At 51.4% G+C, this 24336-nt stretch overlaps 1 protein-coding gene across 4 annotated transcripts in view; it reads right to left on the bottom strand.

Annotated features, from left to right (window-relative positions):
* Positions 1 to 24336, bottom strand: part of nxn (nucleoredoxin) — a 64463-nt gene that overhangs the window by 36516 nt on the left and 3611 nt on the right. For 3 of the 4 annotated variants that reach the window (XM_069184463.1, XM_069184462.1, XM_069184461.1), the window contains exon 4: positions 22381 to 24214. In XM_069184463.1, the coding sequence (XP_069040564.1) occupies positions 22381 to 22689 (309 nt within the window). In that variant the 5' untranslated portion in view covers positions 22690 to 24214. Of the gene's footprint in view, positions 1 to 21189; positions 21286 to 22380; positions 24215 to 24336 lie in introns of those variants that run through there. The other variant, XM_069184464.1, reaches the window with a different exon arrangement.

Genomic DNA, 24336 nt, shown 5'->3' on the forward strand with positions numbered 1-24336 from the left:
GCAGTGCTGCGGGAACGGTCTTTATAGGGCCGAGAACGCTCTCCGCCGACAGGCACGGCCCTGAGCTACAAAACACGGAATAAGGACAAAGGAGACTGGCCTAGTTAACATTTCCCTGCTTTATGACTCAGGTTTTAAATCAAATGCCTCTGTCACATAACGTAATGAAAGCTGGGACCGCCTTCCAGCCTATCAGAGCTGCAGACTAGTTCCAGCCTCCCCTGCACCCCTGCGTAGTCGCATTCGCGCCGGCAAGAAATCTTGCAGGAATTCGGCTCTTCGGAAGATCGGCCTCCCAGAGCCGATGTTGAAGGCATGCATCCGCTCGGCAGCCCTCCAGCTCTCCTGTCGGGAATTTCCTCTGTGGGAGCAAACGGGACTGAAATACGCCCGGGCTTTGCACAATCAAGGAGATGCGAGCAAACTAGGAGGAGGACAGAAAGAAGCAGGCACACAGATTTATAACCTCAGAACAGTCCAGGAGCGCCAAGAGCTTGCTTGACGCTGAACTGGGAATACCGAGTAAGATCGCAAACTGCCGCAGTCCTCTGGGGTTTGACGCCCAAAAATAAGAGCCGTGCTCCTGTGAGACTCTGACTCGCACAGCCTGAGTGACAGTACAGGCAGGAAAGTTCAGGAAAGACATCTTCAATATAACCAGTGCTCCTGGTGCACAGGGGATCTGTTCCTGAACTCTGCAGACACTGGGAGAAAGCTGTCCTGTATATAATATTATTATTAATAATAATTGCTTATACTTATATAGCACTTTTCTGGACACTCCACTCAAAGTGCTTTACAGGTAATGGGGATCCCCTCCACCCCCACCAGTGTGCAGCATCCGCCTGGAGCGCCAGAACGCTCCCCACACACCAGCTATCAGTGGGGAAGAGAGCAGAGGGATGAAGCCAGTTCAGAGATGGAGATTATTAGGAGGCCAAGATCTGTAAAGGCCAGGGGGAAATTTGGCCAGGACACTTTAAGAGAAACGCCCTGGGATTTTTAATGACCACAGAGAGTCAGGACTTCGGTTTTACATCTCATCCGAAGGACGGCGCCTTTTTACAGTATAGTGTCCCCGTCTCTAAATACTATATATATATATCACAGGTATACCAAACACCATGCAAATCAATAAGTCCGCCAATTAACACAAGAATTCACCAGAAAATACTGCACTGCAGATTTACATTATAAAAAGGAGTATTCTAAAAAAAAGCAACGACAGAGTGCAATGATCTTCAGGAAGACGTGATGAGACTACAGTACGCACACAAACGTGCAAAAGGATGTGTTGATGGTGGCCACGATGGTGAAACGATCGTGCATTACTGCATCACTGACGCTCGTCTTTTGCTTCATTTATGTTTTGCTGTGGGCAGAAGGCTTTTATCCCAAACACGTCAACCCCAGGCAGCATTGGACTGCGAGCGACCGTCCCCATGCAGAGTGAAAGAAGATCTGGGAAGAGATACGAGGAGTCTTAATGACCCGCGGAGACTCCCGTGAACCTTCGGGCCTCTGGTTCTAGAAGTTTCAAGAGCGAGTCTCAGGCCAGTCTTGTCCGCGAGGCCGCAAGTATGCAAAACCGCAGGTGAGGAGAAGAGAATTTTCTTTAAAAAAAAAAAACAACCTCACAGCCTGTGTTCTCTTACCCCGGCCTCTCAGTCTGGTCCAGTTTTGGACACAAGCCCAGAGCAGTGGAACTCAAGAAGAGTTCCAAAAAGAAAAGGAAAACTCGTTTGGGTGGACCTGCTATTTCTGTCGAGTCACGCCATGCAGGCAGGCAGGCGATACTCTGGGATCTTTCAAAAGCAAGCCTGCCACCGAAAAGGAATACCCTCTAATTCCTGAGAAATCCTTCGAGGTGCCAAGGCACCTCAGCTAACTCTGTACTGCACAGGAACAGCCAATAGAATTTGAGTTTCTGGGCCCACGGGTTTCTAAGCAGGGGTCTACAGACGACTGAGGTGTCCTGTTCTTGTCTGCGGGTCTCTGTCAGAACTGAGGTGCCCGTATCTGAGGGTCTCTGTCAGAAGCCTGAGGGAGAATGAGACTGCTGCATGTGAACAGAGGAGCTGGGTGCACAAAAGCACACTGTCGCACGTGTGCAGCATCACTCCTGTTCACCCAGTTATCACTGTCAAATCTGAAACGCTCCAGCCAGATTGCAACGGGAGCCAGTGGAACTACGCTGCTGGTAGTGTTGGATGGTTTCGGCTTCAGACTAAGCACCTGCTTGGCTTATCCCGGCCAAAATAAGAGTTCCAAAAAGCAGGAGTCTAGTTCCGAGCTCGTCTCGGGTGAACACCCGGTCGTACACGGGTGGACATTAAAATGCAATATAAGAACGAGGCAGATAACCGACCACGTTTCAGCACGACCACTTTTAAAGAGCTGCTGCAGAAGATCACTTTATTGGCAATAGACGATTTCTTGCATTAGAAATTAGGATTTGAACCGGCGACCCCCCAGCCAGTGGCGCAGATCGTTAGCCAAAGCGCCACCGCTCTGCTCCAGCTCCGCTCTAGAATCACTGGCACTCAAACTGACGACTGCAGGAAAGAGACCCGCATATCATACAAACCCCCCCGCCTTATACAGCGTGCACGGCCAGCTGTTGGGTTATAACAGCACCGACTGGAAAGGGGGCATTTAGCAGAGCTTTTGACCAAGTCAGCTCTGCTCCAGGTCGGAGGCTGTGCTCTCTGAAGCGACAGTCCGCTCACAGCGGAGGGCACCCTACTCCCCACCCTACTGAGCACAAATTCAGCTGCTCTCCAGTTCTGTTCTGTATGTTTTTTCATTGCAATTGAGCTCGGAGCTGGAGATGATCTCCATACAGTACTGTGTTAACTAGCCCGCACTTGCGTGCTAATTTACGGGTTGTGGCAAATGCTTTTCTATAGTTCATATACATGCCACGACCTCACCCTCAGGGCCTGGATGGTACTCACACCCCAGAGGTAGGTGAAAGGGAAGAGGAGGGGGGGGTTGGGCACAAAACAGAGGAGAGAAAACGAAACGTTCAAGCCAGCAGCAGGGGGGGGGGGACTGAAGACGAGCCATTCGGCGGCTCTATTGGAGGCTGGAAGGAAAGGGCCAGTCTTGGCGGCCAAAACAATGTTCCCTCCCACCCCCACAGGAGAGAGAGAGAGTGGAGCCCCCCCTCCCACTGTTCCCTTTCCACACAGCCAATAAATCTGGAGCTGGCCTCTCCCGTTCAGAGCCTGCCTGCACAAGGCCCTGTGCTCAGGCCCTAAGCTCTGCCTCCCCGGGCGCCTACACTTGAATTCTATTTACCTTCCTAACAGGGGACCGGCAGGATCGTCTCCAGCGCTGGAGAACCACCTCGCCTGCTCGCTCGCTCCTCTCTGGCTCCAAAAAAAACCCCCGAAACGGAACATTTTCTCGCCAAAAAAAAAAACGTGGCACAGATCGGGCTGCAGTCATAAACCAGAAGCCCGGTTCCACAGGAAATGAGCTTCTGAATGAAATGGAAATGGGTGGCAGAGCCAGGGAATGAGAAATGTGGAAACAAAAACACTTGATCCTCCACAGAGCTCAGTTTCAGAGCCGGACCCCTGGAATATTCCGGCACACTAGGGGGCAGCACCTCAAAGCCCTGCTGGCATCCCTTGAGCTCTTTCGGGTAAGGGGACACAAACCTCCCTTTACGGCCTTTTAAGAGGTACCAGGCAGCGCCAGCGATCCTGCTGCCTGGATTTTCATGGACCAGAAAGGTCCAAAATTATTAACAGAGTGTTAAACGAGCCCTGCGTGTAGCCTTATCGCTTACAAAGGCGCCAGGCGCCCCAGGAAGAGCCAGGGTATGCTTCAAATCCTGTTCAGGATTGCTCTGGACTGTAGAGCGCCCTGCGTCAACGAGAGAGAATGCGACAGCTCTACCTGAGAACGTCCGACTACGCAGACAGGAGCCGCAAAATTAGACTGAAGCCAAAGCCGAAGATTTCAAAGCTCACTCACTTAGGGACGGATCTAAAATCTAATGAAATATTATTTGCATCCAAATGCACAGAAACGCAGATCCACAAAATACTCATTCTGGCATCCCAATGCCAAAGGGACACACCCAGTGTGTATTAAAAATATCAACCCCCTGGGCCTCCTGAGTGGCTCAAGACGTTAGCACTTTTCCCAAGTGCAGGTCGAGCTCCACAATCAGGGTTCGAGCCTGGACCATATTAAGGATTGACTGTAACCAAGATTCCCCAATCGGCCGAGTGCTGCAGAGGGCAGGGTGGGATTAGTCAGCTCTCGGGGACACAGCGCCCTCTGTGGCCTCCCAGGCACTTGCAGGCTGGAGGTACTCAACAGGTTCTGTTGGCGCTGAACCTCCGGCAAGGGTCTGTGCTGCCTGCAAGTTGTTATAGGATGAGCGGCACGGAGTGTTGACAGGGTTTCTACGCTACGAGCTGAGACAGGGAATAAACCTGCAAGACAAAACTGTCAAAATCTTCGCTACCCAAAGAAAAAACGTCAAACAAGTCAAAGTGAAGTGAAAATTGAACGCTTCAAGAGGTAACTGAAGGATCGATCACTGGCTTGGCTGGTTTCTGTTCTAAAGTCCCCAGGGCACCTTGGCAATGTGGAGAAACCTGAAGGAGGCAGAACAGGCTGGCCAGCAATCTGATAATCCAGGACAGCTGAGCTGGCTAACTGGGACAAACTGCCTGCTCCTGCTGGGTAACGAGCTGAAAGGAAACCAAACACTGGGGAAAGAAAAATCTTTCAAGAACAGGAAAAGGGAACACCCACTGGGAGAATTCGAAAAATAGTGCCAAAAAAAACACGCCAAAAGGTAACTAGATTTTGAGTGACCTCTGCATCATCTGACCTGTGCCAACAGTCCTAGGCTTTTCCCTGGACAACAGACATGCCCTGTCCTGAAAGGCTCTCTCTCTCGTCTTTAGCAAACACTCCCGAAGTCTTGAGATTTCCTCTCCTTTGGCTGTGCAAAATGTACTTTACCTGGATCAGCACAAAGATCTTTGATGTTACGATTAAAACTAAATATTAAGCTGGAGTCATACAGGCCCTTTTAAAAGTACAGAGTCGAGGAGCAAAAGCCCATTAAAGAAATGACCGCTGATGACTTATTTTTATTTCAAGCTTTTGTATCACTTGTCTTCCCAAAGAGGACCACCAAGCTACTGGCTAACCTCTGACCTCTGAGCCAAAAATAGCCCTTTCATGACCAAAAAAAAAAACTTAGCCAAGCTTAAAGAATATTTTTTAAGGCGCCCACAACTTAGCGACTTATTTCGTGACTTTGGCTTTTTATCTCCTTTGTGGGCTGTCCAGAAACTTCACTGCCTCTGGGAGAAAGGAAGAGAAAGAAAACTTGCTGGAATATTCCAGGTCCGGAACGTTTCGTGTGTCAAATTCTTAAACTAACAGGAAAAGAGAAACAGATTTTTGCCGTGACCGGCACCAGAGGGGTCAGAGCTTTATTTGAACACTATACTGTTGCTTTATCTCGGACTTGCGTAAACTCTGCCTCGGAAAGAGCCCGTGCTCTGAGCCCTGGCCCTGTATTTAAATTGGCTGGACTTTTTCAGCTGTAAAACCGGAGCAGGGCGGGGAGGGGGCTGGGGGAGCAGGCCAACGGGCCAAAGGAAAGGGATTGCATTGTTTGCACTGTCAGATTACTTTCCAGAACTTTCTCCCACGGCTCCCATATTTAAAACAAACAGGCGCACGAAAGGAGCCAGCTAACAATTAACTCCTTTTTTTTTTTTTAGCCTCTGCGCTGGGACTCTGGCTCCGGCGGCAGATGAAAACCTTCTGACAGAATTCGGTGATTAGCAGGTGAAGTTACACGTCATGGACAGCTTCCCCGGGAAACCTGCTGGTCTAAACCACCCAGCGCTGGAAGACGGTCTCGGAGCGTACCTGGCAGCCCCCCCCGCCGCGTCGGCGAGCGAGAAGGGGAGAGAACCAGGACTCGGTTTCTCGCCAGAGAGGCAAGCTCAGTCTCTCGGCAGCTCATCTACAGCCCCGGAAAGGCGGAATCCCGTCGGAGAAAAACGCCGCGGGTTTCATTTTCCAATGGTATCCCATGTTGCCACACGGTACCAAGATGAACGCTCGCATGAGGGGACCGGCAGCGAGTAAGACCCGACACGGCTCGAACCTGCTGCGCGATGGGAGCCCGAGGAGACCGGCCTCTACCTCTAAGGGGGCTGGGATGGGGGGTGGGGGGCGGTGGGGTCAGTCCGCATTTGTTTACACGTTCGAATTCGGCCAGCCTGTCTAAATCTCAAGCTCACAGACAACTGCCCCGGGTTCGAGGCCACAGCTGAGTCTTCTACCGTCCACAGAGCTCTCACACCCTCAACTCTTGCTGGGGCTCTTTCAGCCTCTGCCCTCTAACTTTTTCCCATACAGTGTATCCCTCATTACCTTTAACTGAGCAAAGCTTTTTTTAAAGAAAGTCCCGACAAGAACCTCTTACTATAAATCAGTGCTGAATGTGGCACTAGGGAGAGCCACAGGGGGCGCTGTTGAGCAGTAGGCAGAGGGTCAGCTCAGTCACGCCCACCCCAGCCCAGTGAGGCACTAGCACAGTCAATCCCAGAATCGGAATGACGAAATCAAGGCTGAGGAACGCGACCCGCGCTCCCCACAAACCCCCTTTTTTTGGTTGGGATTCCAGGAGCCAGCGTAGGCCAAGCTCGCTGCATACCAAACCAGGATGCAAACACCAAGCACAAAGCGGAGCACACTCAAACCTGAGAGCCTCTATTTTCCCCCACGACACCCACACCTATACTGTGTACTAGCCTCCTGCGTCAGTGTCTGCAGCAGGCCCTGGCACCACCACCAAGGCCAGGCTACCAGATACAGGCATGCTTCAGGAGACTGAGCATTTTAACACAGCAGGCAGGACCCTTCATTATAGTAACATTATGACCATCATTTCTGCCAGCCTGGCCACGAGCACCATGCAGAGCCCAGAGCTGAGGCTTAATGCACTCGATGCAGATAAGGTACCCCTGCCACTGTATTCGGGAAAATACAGGAGGCAACTGCACACAGAGAGGTGCACTGATTTCTGGGAAGGTGCACCACAAACTGTGGGAGACCCAGGGAAGGCAAGAATGAGGCTCAAAGCACAGAGATCTCTGGCAGTAATACCATGCCATGCACACACATAAAAAAAACTGATTCAAATACCCCAAAACCCCCAAAAAAGACCCCCACCTTCATTTTCCTCTCCTCTTTTTTCCAGGGATCATCCCCCACCTCGCTCGGACAGTCACAGCTCTCGCCAACCAGCTCTCCTCCGAGAAGCAGGCGTCTCCAATTGCCCGGACACTTCGCCCGCTTCCCATTCCACTTGAAAGCCCCAGCGGAGTCTTACAAGCAGCTTAGCGTATGAACCTATTCATTTAACAGGCGCCGGCTTCAATTCCCACTCTGATCCCAGAATAATATGGATACAAAGAGGGATCAATCCGCAGATTAGCGCCGACGTGGAGCGCCAGGCACTCAGCAGCCCCAGCCCAGCAGGAGGGGGTCACAGCAGCCTTTGCCGGCAAGCCGGTCTGAAGGCATAAGGACATATGAAAATGAGCAGCTCCCATCTTCCCTTCCGGACTCCCACACTGGCTACAGCATCTACGTCAGGCTCTGCACACCTGAGGCCAAGACTGATTATCGTAAACACAAGGAGGCTCCTATTATTAGTTATAGTGGATATCAAAAGTCTACACACCCTTAATGAAAGTCCAGCTTGTTTTTGATGAAAGAGCTGAAACCAAGACAAATCATGTCAGACCTTTTTTCACCTTTAATAAGATCGTGTTACCAACAATATTTCAGTGACAAACAAAATGGCTCATTTTTAGGAAAAATAATGAAAAATAAGAAACTTCCAATGTCGTGGCTGCATAAAAGTGTGCACAGCCTTTATACTTTGTGGAAGTAACTTTTGCTTTGACTCCAGCAGTAAGTCTGTTTGTATAGGTCCCTATCAACTTACCACACCTGGATTTTGCATTTTTATCCCACTCTTCTGCAAAGAAGAGCTCAGTCAAGCTCAGTCAAAGTGCGAGGGGATCTCCTGTGCACAGCCAATAACGGTGTGCAGACTTCTGATATCCACTGCATATTATTAAATGATCCCCGAGGTACACCTAGCTGGACAGGGGATTTTGAGCAATTTGCAAAAGACATGCAAACCACATCGTTCACACCACTAAAAGCACCCAGGTCCTGAAGCACAAGGGCGCTGTGCACAGTTCAGTATCAGGGTCGATGACCTAGTGGCACTGTTGAGCAAGTGGAACTTCAGCCCAGGCACCAGTGAAGTCGTTCTGCTCCAGCAGGCAGCTCTCAGTCAGCGAGTGCAACAGTGCTGGCCTGCCCCGTCTCTCCCTCTCCTTCCTTAAATGGGCCCAGCACATTCCGGACATTCCAGGCACTGGCACAGTGCAATCACATGGATCCTATCAAGCTGGGACCCTCTAATCCAGAAATCAGAAATAAACATCCCGAAGAGCCGACTTCTGCGGTTTTGATTCCTCACGGCGATGTGCTCTGGCCAAGAGGGGCAGCAGCAGCAGCAGCACCAGACGTCCCTGAGAGCGCCCCTCGTGGCATCAGCTGCTTCTTGCCCCACCCCCCTCCTCCTCCCTCCTCCTCCTTCTCCTCCTCCTCCGGCCACAGCCACCGCCCAGCCGCGCCACCGTTGCCCCTCCTCCCTGCAGTGACACGTGCGGCAGACTTGCACCCAGGCCCACGATGCAATAGTTCACCGCTTGAGATGCTGCCCATTGCAGTAGACAAAAAAACCCCACCATGTGCCACTCCGCATGGTCAACATCAGTCCTTTAAACCACATCGCAGAACCGCAAGAGGAGATTTCCGCACTGCAGTTCTGGCAACAGCAGTGCAATCAAGAGGAAGACGGTAAGTGCCTGAGAAACTCATCCCGCATGCCCCTCCAACCCACTCCACCGCAGGAGCTCTTTAACTGCAGCACTGATCCTGTTTAATTCTGCATCCGTTAATTACAGAGCCAGTTACAGCACAATTCTGTAACAGCGGATTGGAGGGGCCACAAGTAAAGTAAATCTGAGTGTAAGCTAAACTCCCCACACAGCGCAGAAGACGAGCCCGTTCAGGTAGTTTGGTTTCCACTTGCTAATTGATCTACGCATTTCACTTAGTCTCTTGAAAGAAGCCTCCTGCAGGAAAAAAAAAGAAGTAAAAAAACTCATCTTTCAGAGGTTAAGTCAAGACCCTGGCCTGCCTTGCAACAAGGGGTTTTATGTGCCGAACTAAAACTATTCTTTAAGACTGAAGTGGCGTTTTAAACAAGAGCAGGAAAACTCTCGTCGGCAGTTCAGCTTCTGTAACAAAACACTGTGTGCAGGGGTCTGCTGCTGGGCCAAAAAACGTCCCCGATTCGGAAGACAAAGAATCTGGTGCTCCGGAAATACTTGGCTCGATCAGCCGGGAGAAATCCCGAACAGATCTGGCAGCAGACGACCCGTGATGGGCAAAGGGCTCAGGCTCAACACTCATCTCAGTGCAAGGACCCTGCACTTTATCAAAAATAAACTAATCCATTCCCTAAACTTCCCTGGCAAAGCTAAATCCTAACATCCTATCAGACTCACACACATACAGGGGCAGCTCACCGGAGCCCACCTGTTGACATCAGTACACCGACATATCGGAGAAGCAGGAGGCCTGGATAAAGGCCATAAAAGGTGCTACTGACGCACAAGTTCAGATTAATACAGGTCCCGCAGAGCTCAAGCCCAACAGCGTCCAAGCAAGGGTTAAGGGTCCACCCTGTGCAGATCGCATGACGTGCTTGCACCCAATTAGAATTGCATATGAAGGGAATAAAAGACAGATGTGATTGTTTTTTTTTTAATGCATTTCAGCTGCAGCTGCCAGCATAATTTGGCATTTCGTTGTTTTTGTCCAGTATTGATTAATATGCTCCATTAGTACCTCCCCAGCGGTTATTAACATAGTGTTGACAGCGCTTCCTAGGCTACGCCTCCCGAGAAAGTGTCCTGAAACTCTTCCAACACGGCGCCCAGCCCACGATGGGAAAACAATTAAATTCCCTCTCTCTCTCACAGAGGACAATCACAGGCGTGCTTCACGCCAAGCCCTGGTTCTGCCCCACCGGTTCCCACTCGGGAGAGAAGCCCGGGGTCTCTTTCGGAGCACCGACGCGCAGCCCCTGCTCCAGGAAAGAAATTCTCCCAACGATCCCACAGGGAGCAGCCCAGCCCCACTCGCGGGTCGCTCCGGCAAAATCTCTGTGCAAAACTTGACGAGTGCGCTTGCTAGCAAGTAAAAAAAAAAACAAATGTCCAGTTTTTCCTTTTTTGTAACTTCCAGCTTCAGCTAATCAGCACTAGCTGGAAACAGGCTTACCAGGAACAGAAAATCACTCCAGATGTATGCTGGGTTTTGTTTTTTGTGCAGGGCAGCTCAGCGGGTTTCCTTCTAGAATGCACTGCCTTCTCCGGCACGCTAAGTGCTTGCAGGCCTCGGAGTGCAGACCAGCAATCATCCTTCCATGCTGACCTCAGCAGCCCCAGTCGCTCGCTGCTGGGGGTCTGTCAATGTGGGGAGCGCAGCTGCCCTGCCGCATGCTGGGGATCTGCGGACTCACGGCTGGGGACCGAGATAAGAGCTCAGACATGGCTTGCGCTTGAGCCCTCGGGAGAACAGACTGGAAAAGCTGTAGGCTGGCATTTCCAGCACCTCTAGTGCTTCCTGGTGTAGCGCACCACACACTGTTCACACTCATTGTTCACACTCAAACTGCGGCTGTGCACGTTAGAAAAAACCCCACTAACCGCTGCGAGCACTTCCAACAGCTCAGCAATTAAAGAGGAGCTGAACAAGGAGGAGATGATGGGAGGAGGAGAATCCCACACCTGCCAGAATCGGAAAAGCTACCCATCCTACCGGGAGAGGGAGGAGGGAACTCAGCTGAACTGGCAGCCCAGTACGTGATCTCCTGTCACAGCCTGAGGAACAGCGAGCCTGTCTCCCAATCATGCTCCGTAGGTTGTTTGTAAATGTCTTATGATGTGTCTGCATTTAAATGTTAGACGTTAAACGTATATGCTTAGGCAACGCTGTAATTCATCAGTCATGCCAATAAAGCTTCTTGAAATTGAAACTGAACAGAAAATTGAGAAACCCCCTGTGCAGATCCGACCTGCCAGGTCTTTGGAGGACCTCATTAGCCAGGTGGCCCTGGAGGGCACTGATCCCTCCCTCCCGCATGTCTGCAGCCTCAGAGGGCCTCTTCAGGAAGGACTACAGAGGAGGAACACCATAAACTAGAGAGGCCAGAGGGAAGGCATGTGTGTCTGGCATGAACAGACAGTCAGGGTGGCCTAGGGCACAAATGCAGGAGGTCAGAGGGTCAGAGGACAAAGCCCTCTTGTAGGACTGCTACTAAACGAACACTTGCAGGGCAGTCAGGTTAGGGGGAGTTATGGGTGCCAATCTGTGTTACTCTGATGCAGGAGTTATCCCCCTGATCGATATCATAAGAACGCCAGGCTCTTTCTCCCTCTCTCTCACACCCTGATGCTCAACAGGCAAACCTGCTGGACACCGCGCCGATGTCACATGCGTCTTGGAGACAAAAGGCAGGGATACAAATGAACGTCACACACAGCTCTGAAGCTCATCGGTAAAGGGGTCGCACATAAGTTAGGACAGGACACAATTGCAGAAGTTAAAGCCTTTTAAACGAATTCGCAAATGGCGTGAAAGGTGTCAACAACGCCAAAAAAAAGATCACCAAATTGGTCTCTCATTACCTAAAAAAAATGTGGTCTCCTTCGTTACCAGTTCTGGAAAAATCCTGAACTTCAACAGAATGCTGAACCCCCCCCATCACTTCCTTACTTTGAGCCGAGAGGACCGAGGCCTCTTGGAAATCTCTCCTGGAAAAAATAAATAAATACCGCACAGCGGTCACTGGTTAGGCCAGAGGACGTGGGCAGAAACAAAGAAAGCGAAAGTGAGCAAATGAAATACTGCTGCCGGTACGAGCGAGCCCCGCTAACCCTGCCCCTGGAGGAGTGTAGGCCGCATCCCCGGCCTCGCGGCGAGACCGGTCCCCTGGGCGACCCACCACGTGCTGGGGTTTCGAGTCTCCTTCTCGGCCCTTGCTCCCTTGCTGCTCGGTTCGTTTTCGGCAGCGGTTCCCCCCCCCAGCACGCAAAAAACCCGGCCCCCAGAACCAGAGCCCCCCCAGCCACCCAGGGATGAACTAGGAAAATCCCTTAGGAAAAGGAATGTCTTTGTGCAGGATCATCCACGGCCACACCCAACGCGACCAGATTGATAATAATAAAGGCCATTCGGCTGGATTTCTCGTATAGCACATGGGAGTCGTGAGCTTTGAGAAGATTCCCGTTTGGGAAGTGGGTAAATCCCGGGGCATTGTAGGCCAGACGCAGCCTGATGCCTTAAACTCCCAGAATGGACCACAAACACACAAGGGTTCAGGAATGCTGGGCCAGCACTGTAGAAGAACAGAGCAGGGGAAAAAAAAAGGCGATCAGCGACCCCAGCGTGTGTCAGAGACTTTCAACGGCTGTACGCATCCCTCTCGGGAGCTACCGGTCGGAGGGACGGCAGTGCTGAGCCAGACAGATAGGAAATTCTTATGGAATTGCGTTTTCCCAGCTCACATCTCTGGCATGCTGCTGGCTTGCGTCAAAGCGGCGGTAAAGACCGGCTGTGCTCTCTTCGGCACGCCTCTTGGCAAGGAGAGGCAGGCTCTTGGCAGGCCCTCCGCCTGGGCCTTCCACGGGTCAGACGCTCAGCGCTGGCCGGGCTGGGCGCCGCCGTGCCATCAGCCAGAGCTCAGGTCACGCCCCAGCACGCAGACGGCACCCCCCCGCTCGCCTCACGCCAAATCAAACCCCGTCTCCCGAGCAACCAGACAGCGGGCAGACTGCATGGCCAGGGCCCTGCCCGTAGAGACAGGATAAGCAATCCCATCATGCTCCACCAGTAGGGCAGACAGGCCGTGCAGCTAGACGCCCTGCACTGCGTGTCGGCAGTGGATCATGCGGGAACTCACACTGCCAGGGTCCACAGCATCAGCAGCATCTGACCTTGGCCCACGGCGCCCATCCAGAGTCGAACATCTGACCCCACCTTAGGAGAGCTTAACCTGCCGCTTCTACACAGGATGAAAAGCTACTGAACTGCCCAGCCATAAATAACAGAGAGATTCCACTTGCTAATCTCAATGCTCCTAGTTCAAAGTGCAGGACATCCAGTCCAAACGAACTGCAGCAATTACTCATGGCCATGTTTATCGTGCCTGCAATGAAGACGCCCATCCCCAGAATGCACAGCGGTGCCTGACCCTGAGCGTCAGGAATCCACTGAGGATCCCCAGTCTTGGCCCTCCTGGTGCTCGTGAGAAGGGAAACTGTCACGCCACCTCCTTGTGACTGAGCTATTGACTCGCCTAACTAGACACATGGCCATGATGCTCCCAGCCTGAAAGGCCGCAGATCTCCAGCAGAACGGAATTGGACAGGCGACCCCCCCATTCCACCAGAGTATGGAATCTGAAAACAGCTGAAAAACCCAGCCTGATCAAACGATTCCTCCAACTGATCAGTAAAGCAAGAGCTCAGCTGGACCAAGACCCTGAAGTCTACGCTCCCTTGACTGGGAAGTTCTGCGTAAATCCCAGGCAGGACAAGGGTCCTGATCTGAAGAGGAGGAACACTATGAACGGAGAAGAGGGCAGCCACACAGACACTCCCTGTTCAAACTAGACACACGATTCCTCCTTACCCAGCCAGAAATCCAGCCCAGAGCGCACACACATGTGCAAGTGATAAAACGCCAAGTGCACACAATGCTAGGGGAGGGACCACATCCATTGTGTCGGTCAGAATGGACACAATCCTCAACTCGCTTAGGATCTGCAAACACGAGGATCTGTATGTCTCGAGCTTGGAGGGTATTTTGTTTCTTCATCCAACAGCTCCTGCCAGGGTCTAGAAGCCACTTCAGAAAGAAAGCGTCTTGCATTTGTACAGCACTTTTAATCCCGAAGGATCCCAGAGTGCTTCACAAAAAGACAGAACCCACTTGATCGCCCATCCTCCTTCCTGAGTGAAGAGGTCAGCCTGGAGAAAAAGTGGCGGCTCTGTGGCTCTGGATCTGCGCCTGTGGCTGGAAGGTTGCCGGTTCAAATCCCGCGGCCAGCGAGGGATCCTACTCCGTTGGGCCCCTGAGCAAGGCCCTTAACCCCAGCTGCTCCAGGGGCGCTGTATAAATGGCTGACCCTGCGCTCTGACCCCCAGCTTCTCTTCCTGTCTGTGTGTCTCATGGTATGCGAAAAGACCAATTCCTAATGCAAGAAATTGTATATGGCCAATAAAGTGATCTTATCTTCCCCGATATGGTCAGGCTTCTAAGAACCTCAGATAAAGCTGCCAATATAAACCGTCAATTTTGCATTACAAACAAAATGCTTGGATGTGCGAGAGGGGATCACCAGTGGCCGATAATCTCTGGGCTGGAGAACAAATACGCAACCGTCTGACTCGTGTTCTCCTGCAGGGAGTGCTTGGAACATCACCACAGCAACTGGGCAAGGAATGAGCTACGACCCTTCAGGCCTGCAGCTCGCAGACGAAGACAAAGGCGCTCTGAGCACCGGCGGCTGAACGTCACCATTTTCAAAAGCAGTTTCTGGTAAGCCCGGGGTTCAGAAAAATCTCCCTGTATGGTAGGATTGACAGAAGGCAACTGGAAAACCATTTGGTTATAATTTGTGCAAATTGGCATGAGTTAGAAAAGAACATAAAGGTTAGAAACAAGTGTAGAAACAGCTTGTTTCATTCTGCTCATGGGTCCAATTCAACCATTTCTTGAAAGATCCCAATCAATGACCTTTGCCCACTCAGCTGGGATACCTGTTTTACATACCCACAATCCTTTGTGTGAAGAAGAGCCTCCCGTTTTCAGTCCTGAATATTTGTACACCCAAGGATGACAGGACAGAACAGATAACCAGACACTTGGGCAGGAGAACGTTTTGCACAGGGAATCCAAGTTTGGTCAGACCAAATCATCCGTCAACTCCCCAGATCCCAGATCCCAGCCCCCGGACAAGCCCACTGCGCTTCACGGCGGCAGGTGTCCACCCTCCATTCCTTCTTAAATCTCTAGTCAAATAACTTCTCCAGCGACAGGCAGGAGCAGCTGCAGGACAATGGCCGGACCTACAGTGACAGACTCGACGACAGGCCGGTCTCTAAGGCAACCACCAGCAACAGCTCCATCCCGAGTGGGGAACATTCCGGAACCAGGCAAAGAGGCTGGGCCAGACCTGACCAGAGGAAGACTGTTCACTCACACCGCGAGCTCAGGAAAACAAGTCCTGTAGGGCATTCTGGGGCTTTGAAAAAACATATTTCTTGACACACGCTGCTGGAAAGCACTAAAAACACAACAGTGGTCAGGGTCAAAGCTAAAGACCCAGAAGTAAGAACTGTTTATTAATCACAGGGACAGACAGAACTCCAACTGTCCATATTTACTCGCTCTTGCTGCTGTTGCAGAAGAGCAAAAGGCCAACACGTTCCAGCCTGAATGAGTACCACAGTAGTGACGATGATAATGATCCAGGAAACCTCTGGGCTGCGGAAATAAAGGGGTTCATCAACATCTGTACACCTGACTTCTTAGCAGAGCCCTTGGACCGATACAGAGACACCCAGGAGGAGACCAGAAAGCAGTCCTTCTGCACATCACTGAATTTACTTAACAATACTGGCAAGACTTTGACTTTCTGTATATAAAACATGCCGATTCTTGGCTATCCCACTGACTATCCATCATCTCCCAGGACTTCCATGTAAGGCAGTAAGTGCCAGTGAGCACAGGTCCCCTGATGTGCCTTCCTTGGACAAACACAGCAGAGAGCTTAGATCAGATGAAGCCAAGGCTACCCTTGCCTATGTATGGATCGCCAGTGCAGTTCAGTTCGGAATCTCTTCTTTTTCCGTTTTGTATTCAGAACTGCACAGTGCTAATCAGCTCAGCTCTCGGCTACAAGCCCTGCTCTCCAGGAACGCCCTGTGTGCGAAAGCCCCGTCTCCCCTGATTCGCTGAAAGCTCCCCAGTGCCTCACAGGACAGCAAACAGCAACTGGAGGAGCTCACAGGACCCGTCCACCCACACTGCACCCTCATTGGATAAGAGGCGCCATTGGGGGCGGGCCAGCGACATGCACGGGCTGGACCACCGACGCGTGGTCTATAGGGAACATCAGGTATCAACAGCTTTTACTCAGGGAAGGTGGACCGATACTGCAAAGCAGCCTGATTCATTTCAGGATCTGACAAACTTCAGGCTCGTATACAACTACTCTTTGGGTGAACCAGTTTTCATTCATTTTAAATTGCTCGAAAACTGAACAAAATACCTTTCCTGCCCCCACCCCCACCCCCCTGAACAGTGGTAGCCTCCTTTGAGTTTTACCATAGGATCCCTAACAACGCAAGTGTTAAAACAGAAGCACAGAGCAGCAGGACTGTAGGCCTCCATTACACCTCCTCCCCCTCCAACACGGCACCACCACAACAAGCAGCGAAGAGCTCCTATTTAAATAATTCCAAGACAGGACAGGAGCCAAGAATGCCGGAGGTGAAAATGAAGCCGCTTCTGCTGTTCCAAAAAGACAAAAGTTGTCATTTTGTAAATCGGCAAGGCTGAGCCAACTCCCAACACAACATATTTAAATATTCCTTTGCACACCTGGCATGCACATTCACTTAGAAAAAAAAAGACCAGAAACAACGCATCGCCTGATCTTGGCACCTATAGAACCTGCTGTTTGTCAGACTCGAAACAGTTCGAGCTGCTGGGTGCTGGGAGTTTTGTCGGCTTCCCTGGAATGCCTTTAACACAGAGCTTTGGGGACGGGAGTTTACTGTACTCGTACTCTATTTTTATCCTGCGCAGAGGAGAGCTCCGGGATGAATTACGATGTGTAAAAATCACAACATACCCAGTGCCCCTCTGACACTCTTTAGAAACAAGGCCTAGAAGCTACAGGCCGATCCAGCAGCCTTTCAGAAAGTTGCCCCTTTCGGAAAAATAACATCTTTGAATTCCAGATTGCTTCTTCTAACCACATCTATGTGGATGGGGCCTGCACACGTTATCATAAAAACTGCCAATAAAGAAGAATTATTGTCACCACGGCCCTGTATTTGCTTTGCCTTCACAGCTTATCACCACGCAGTTTGATAACAGGTATTATTGCCTGCAATCTGCCTCAGGATGACAGACAAGAGTCAGAGGGGTGTGTGTGCCTGCCGGCGTCAGCTGACAGGCCCCTGAATGAGGCCATTCACCAGACAATAACGCACAGACCTCCAGCCAAGGAAGAGGGCTTCTCTGCATTATCCTACAGACCGGGTATCAAATTCAGGGCAGACAAACTGGGCCGTTTGTCTTAAATTTCTCCCCATTGACCGAACATCACAAAATCCCAAACCAACCCCGCTGTCTGCTACCCTGACGTAACAGATGCTTTGATGCCTTTTTCCTGCATGTCCTGAAGTGGCTCCGGAATTTCACTTAAGATGTAGACAGCACTGACACCCCTGTTAAAACTATTATTCGCTTGAAGGCAAGACTGTCTTTTCTTTTTTTTTTTTTAATGAGAGATGCTGCTCTGAGCAGCAGCTCTTAAGAAAGGCAGAGGGCTGGTCAACTGCCGCCCCCCCCAACCAAGACAAAGGAAAAAGAGAGCACAGCCGCAGAGTCTCCGAGGTCAGGGGGGAGACAGCGGCTCCGCCCTGATTTTCAGGGGGTCTTTCCTCCGGATGCGATCTGCCTCAGCGTGCAGCAACCAGTCACCCCCACGCTCAGCATCCGATTTGCAGCTCCTCTTCGGAGCAGCCAATTGCGTAGCGGCATTTGCGTTTTCACCTCTGGGTTTCTCAAACAAAAACAGCTCTAACAGAGCCGTGCGCTGGTGGTTAAGCAGCTCTTCGGCACAGCTGCCCCTCCGTTACCGATGCAATGTGGCATTTTTTTTCCCCCCCGAGGAAAACCGTACACAACGGGAACGAGACTGCACCGAAAAACCTGTAGGAGCTCCAGGCCTTCCTTTGTTCGGCTCTGTGTATCTGTTCAGTGCCACGCAAGCCAGAAATTAATTAGAAGCACAGCTCGCCTGCAGAGCACACCCTCTGCCTGCACGGAGAGGACTCGGAGGGGGGGGGTAGGAGAGACAGCGGTCGGGTCAGTTTATGACAGTTGTCCCGGGATCGTAAAACGGAGCCAGTCCGCGCCCCTCGCACAGGGAACAGCTGGGACCGTCAGCTGACTAGGGCAGGCACACCAGGGCCAGGAGACAGCCAGGGATCCACCCGGATCGCAGAAGAGGACGAAGAGCGCGCCAGCGCCCACGAGCTGCAGGCCAGCTCTGTCCCAATCACCCCTCAGCCATCGGGAAACTGCTCTCCTGCAGAGCCACAGAGACCAGCGAGGAAAAGCCCTTGCATGTCAACACAATCATATTTTTAAAATATATCACAAACCACTGAGGAGGGCTGCTGAAAATGCATTCCACTCAGTGACAGGCACAAAAACACTCGGCAAATGGCAACAAAGGAAGAGCATCAGAGCTGTGTGTTGGATACAGGGTTAGTTTCAATTGGAAAATCCAGTAAGAAAATCCTACACACGGATTGTTTTATAGACACCTTAGAGCAGAATATGTTCTTTGGGAAACTCTGGCCATGGGCTGAAATTTACTTTATATTTTCTATTTACCGTGAGGAGAGGATAATGGCTGTGGCCTGTCAAGACTAAGCTCAAACACGCACACACACACACGCGCGCACGCGACAAGCTCAGCGCTGGAGCCGCGCCCAGGTGTGCCAAGGTGACAGCAGCGCAGATCTGCCCTGAACGGTGCCAACCAGCAGGAATGAGGACAATCGGAGCACGGCACCCATCCCTGCCCGGGCGCTGAAGACCCCTCCAGCTCTCTGCCACCGCGCACAGAGACAGCCGACACCTGGCACATCACAAGCCAGTGTCACACACAGGCAGAAGCAGACCGCTAACCCAAGCCATAGGGGGAGAAATTCAGAGCGGTGGCTCTGTGGCTCAGGATCTGCACCTGTGGCTGGGAGGTTGCCGGTTCAAATCCCGCGGCCGGCAGAGGAATCATACTCCGTTGGGCCCCTGAGCAAGGCCCTTCACCCCAACTGCTCCAGGGGTGCTGTATAAATGGCTGACCCTGCGCTCTGACCCCCAGCTTCTCTCCCTGTCTGTGTGTCTCATGGAGAGCAAGCTGGGGTCTGTGAAAAGACAAATTCCTAATGCAAGAAATTGTATATGGCCAATAAAGTGATGTTGTTATGCTATATATTGTACAGATTCATGTAAAGACCTGGATACGTACAGTATAGACTGTATATGTGCACACGCAGTACATACAGTACTGCTGCCCGCTCCTGGCAGAAACAAACGTTAAATGTTTTCAGGTCTGTTTTATTTCGCCTCACAGCTCCAAAACACTTAGGGCAAGGAGTGACTGTCTCCTGTGGGAACATTACTGGTAAAGTTTAAGCAAAACACGAGGTGTTGAAAAATAGTTCATTAAAGCTCACTCCTCCGTGACACTTCTCCCGGATTTTTAGATACTCGATTATCCAAGCAGGCAGTAGGGAATTAACCAGTTTAGATACAGGCTGCCAGTACACATGTGTGCACAGCTAGGGTCTGATGAGCATCCTGGATTCCAATAGCAAATTCTCAGTGCTACTTGGGGGTGGGGGGGTTAAAATTATCCCACTGTTTTTTGGGAACATAACCTTCCAAACGCTCTAGAGGCACGGACTGACGTCTGGAGTCCATTACAGTGTTCGGGCTCGATGGAGACTCGGCTTTAGGAGGTGAAACCAGAGTCCTTTCATGACACAAAAAAACCCCACTAGCCAACAGCGGTGACGGGCCCAACTCACAGGGCTGCGCCGTCTTCTTAAAGGGTCGTTGGCGAATCACCCCCCCCCCCCCAGCCTGAGGAATAACTGTATGGAGAAAAGGCAGCAGTGATTTCCGTTTCCCGCACGGCATGAATTGCTAGAGAACGGAAAGCCGAGCCTTTGAGTTATAATAATAATAATAATCATCATCATATTTATGGTACGTGGGAGAGATTATTTCTATTTAAAATATATACAAGCACATTAACCTCTCTTCACACAGGACTGAGCTAGTAAAATATTGCACTGCGGTAGAAGAGGCCGTCGCTTCGCTGACCTGCGCGTCAGCAGAAGCATCTGCCCGGCTCGGTTCACTCAGTACCGGCTCCGATACCGGCGAGACTCCCGGCCCGCAGTCCGGCCTCACCCGGGCTTGGACTGCTACTGTAGCACTCCGGGGTCATAACATCTATTTTTCTCCGAAAACAGGAGATTTTTCCAACAAAGTTGCAGGTAGTTTACATTCCTACAGCCCTATAAGACAAACATTAAAACTACACAGACATTTTTATGGCAATGAATGTGCCACAAAAAAAAATCTTATTTCTGACCAAAACCACATTATTCATTTTCACCGCGAGAGGATATTTTTGACGAAACCTGCTTTAACTCAAAATCGATTCATATACTTCGGTATTTTATTTTTAAACTATCTGGGTACAACTACATAGATTAAATAATATATTATTCGTGAAATGAGTCCCTAAATGGAGGACAAATTCAGATGTGCCCAGTCTTAATTCCTTTACTTTTCACAGCAGAGAAAGTCTTTTGAAATCCTCTCAATTTGAAGCCCGTTATTAAAAACGAATTTATCCTCGTAGGCCTAATTCACAATTATTTCCTTCTCATCCGTGCTTGTATAATAATCACAAAACCAAATATCAGTGTAGTAAAATCAAAGCACCCGTCATGTACTGGTTGACTGCGAGCTGAACTGTACCGGACAACATTAAGAACTGGGCCCGGCCGTGACGTCGCGGATCCGGGCGAAACCTCATCGTCGGGCCGCCCTGAGGCGCAAGGCGGCTGCGGGAGAAAGGAGTTATTCCGACGTCGCTTTCCCCTTGTGAATCACACTTTACTCATTTATAAGTTTATTTTTGCGAAGTTTCCACACCCCGGAGTTCGTGGTCCGGCGCGTCCACGTTCCCTCTGCCCGTTTTTTTTTCTCCCCACAACCTCTTCCCTGCCGCCGTGCCCGTAGGGTCCTTATCGATTGGTGTTACTTCAGATCGATTAGGACATAAAATCACCTCCCGCGGCTACATGAAGGGACAGGCGAAAATCTCCAGGTTCCCACAGAGTAAGAAACTGCGAATCCCAATGGTCAGAAACGAACTCATACAGTTGCTCTGCGCGTAGGGCCGAAAAATGGTATTTCTGAGACCTACAGACGATTTGCATTTATGACACTACACCAATATAAACTCTCACACAGGGACACTTAAGCTACGCCGTCAGAGCTGTATTGCAGAGCACACCGCGGCCTTTACAAGCCATTTCCTTTACATAAAAACTCGTTTTAAAAGGTGCGTTTTCTAAATCAAGCAGACGGCAACCTCCACTTCATTTCGTGAAGTTAAAACCGACACACAACCATCACTCCTGCATGTTCAAGTGGCCGGACCTCCTGGACTGCCGGCTAAAGAAAGTAGGGGGGTAAAATGATCAATTTAAAAGGCGACCTTTTTTTAAAAAAAACAATTGCCTACGAATTGCAACGAAGAGTCCGGTTGCTGTAACCGTGTACAAAGGTTAAAACCCCTCTCTGCGCGTCTGTCAGTCAAACGTGTGCCGCCCGAAGCCTATCTGGATAATTGCTTGCCTGCACTGTGGCTCGACCGCACTACCAGGAGGATTTAATTACTTTTGTCAATTTGATCCATCAGATCGCCACTGCCAGACCCGATAGTTCAGCTGAAAATCCCCCCCCATAGTAAGAAAACGGTAAACACTGTAAACATAACTGTAAAAAACAGTCTCAGGCCATTAGGCCTACGAATGAAAGATTCCTAACACTTGCTCCAGTACTTTAAAAAATGCTCGCTCGCCTCTCACATGGTCAGCGCAGCAAGCGACTTTGAGCCCCGTCTCAAGTCACAAGTCGAGGGGGCTTTGAGATCGCACACCTGCGTGGCTCCCATTGGGAAGGGGAGTGTAGAGGATCTCGGCAAAGCGGAGGGAGAAAATCCACAGACTGGGGGGGAGAAAAGCACATCGCTCCCCCCCCCCCCGGCACCGCGAAGTGGGCAGCGGCGAAAGTTGCGTGTGAGCGCCGCCGAGGCGAGCTCCGTGGCCGCTCGCTTACCTTCCTGTGTCTCTCTTTCAGAGGCAGCGCCGGCCACTGCATCTCCTGCAGGAACTCCTGCCAGTGTTTCTGGTCCTGGTCGGACGAGACGAAGACAATCTCCAGCTTGTCTCTGTGCTCCGAGGAGGTTTTGAACTTGCTGTAGAAGTCGCCGAGGCTGGCGTTGAACTGCTTGCAGGGGCCGTTCAGGCTGCAGCCGAAATACAGCCCGACGAGCGACAGCTTGCTGCCCAGCGCCTGCACGTCCACCTCGGCTTTCTCGCCGTTGACGAGCCGCTCCCCGAGCAGATTCACCAGGAACTCCGACATCGCGTCTCCTCCCCGGGCGGATTCCCCGATATTCCTCGTGCGTTGGAGCCCCCCCCCCTCCCCCAAAAAATAAAAATGTGAGGCGCTTGTGCGAAACCCAGACGCCCGCTCGCCTTGTTTCCCCTAAACGCGGAGCTCCCAGACCGCCCGCCCGGCTGCCTCGTCCGTCGCTGTCTGTTGAGGAATGCAACTGCACTAGTTGTTCAGCTCGGCTACAGCGCGGTTGGGCGGCTCTGCAGCGCCACCTAGTGCTCCGGCAAGGGAAACAACAATTGAAAAAGTCCGCAAACTTGGGATAGCTCACCCTGGTATCCTAACGCCGTCCAAAGACATGCCGCCTGGGTCAATTCACTCATCTGGTTTTCAATATTAACGGATCTGCACCTGTGGCTAGGAGGTTGCCGGTTCAAATCCTGTGGCCGGCAGAGGAATCCTACTCCGTTGGGCCCCTGAGCAAGGCCCTTCACCCCAACTGCTCCAGGGGTGCTGTACAATGGCTGACCTTGCGCTCTGACCCCCAGCTTCTCTCCCTGTCTGTGTGTCTCATGGAGAGCAAGTTGGGGTGTGTGAAAAGATAGTTCCTAATGCAAGAAATTGTATAGGGCTGATAAAGCAACATTATTATATTATTAGACATTTGTGGTGTTTTTCCTTAGGCCTTTCACAGTTCGTTCCAGAGCGCGTTCATCTCGGTGGGCACGGTCACTTGTAAGTCAGCGCAGAGCCTGGTTACAGGTGTTTGCATACAGCAGGCACACAGGCAAGGCTACAGACAAGAGGAGCGGCCATGCAGCCAGTACAGAGAGTGAGGAGGGGCTTGACCCCAGGACCACGGCCAGCTGCTTCTTGGCATCAGCCAAGGTATCGTCCTCGACAGGCTGGATAGCTTGTTCCACGCCCCCACCCCTCTTTGTGTCTCCCGTTCTTGGTTTTGATGTGCTTGCATGTAGTGCCCTCTGCTTCATATGTCACCGTCCGGTCTGAAGGGGGTCGCTGGGTTGACTCTGTGGGGGAACTCCGAGAGTTTTGAGGGCCCGTATCAGGTTTCCGAGCCCCAGACGGACAAGGTGCCAGCTCCTTCAGCCTGTCAGTGCGGGACAGTCCCTTGAGCTCCGGATCGGAACCCGGGTGTGTCACGCCCTCTGCAGCCAGAGGGCGCTCCTTCTCTGTCCTGTCCCTAGTTTCCGGTCTGCTGTCCTTCCGGTCCCTCTCTTTCCCCTTGGGCTTTATTTTTCCGGGTCTTGCATTCTGTCCTCGCTCAGCATTGACGTTCGGATGTCCTGAGACCCGCCTAGCACCAGGGCGCCCCACGTCCGCTCCCTGAGGGCATAGGTTTCTATACGGCATTCCTGAACTCTTTGCACTAATGAGCCCGGGCCTTTTTCCCGTCTCGCCGCTACGCATATGGGTCTTTTTCCGCTCTCCTGCTCCCCACGGTTAGTCCCTTTGGACGTCCGTGACAGGGTGCTCTTCACCAGACTGGTCAAGGAGCAGCAACATGCTTCCAACACCCTGATCACAGGACCTGCAGATGAAATAGACACACATGTGGAAACCAAGGTGATCATTGGCATATATTCTGAAACTGCCCTAAAATAAGGCTTTTCTGGAAGGAGTTACATGAGGGCCTGTAAACTATACTTGAAA

This window comes from Lepisosteus oculatus, chromosome 26 (genome assembly GCF_040954835.1).
Source record: "Lepisosteus oculatus isolate fLepOcu1 chromosome 26, fLepOcu1.hap2, whole genome shotgun sequence".
Taxonomy (NCBI): Eukaryota; Metazoa; Chordata; class Actinopteri; order Semionotiformes; family Lepisosteidae; genus Lepisosteus; species Lepisosteus oculatus.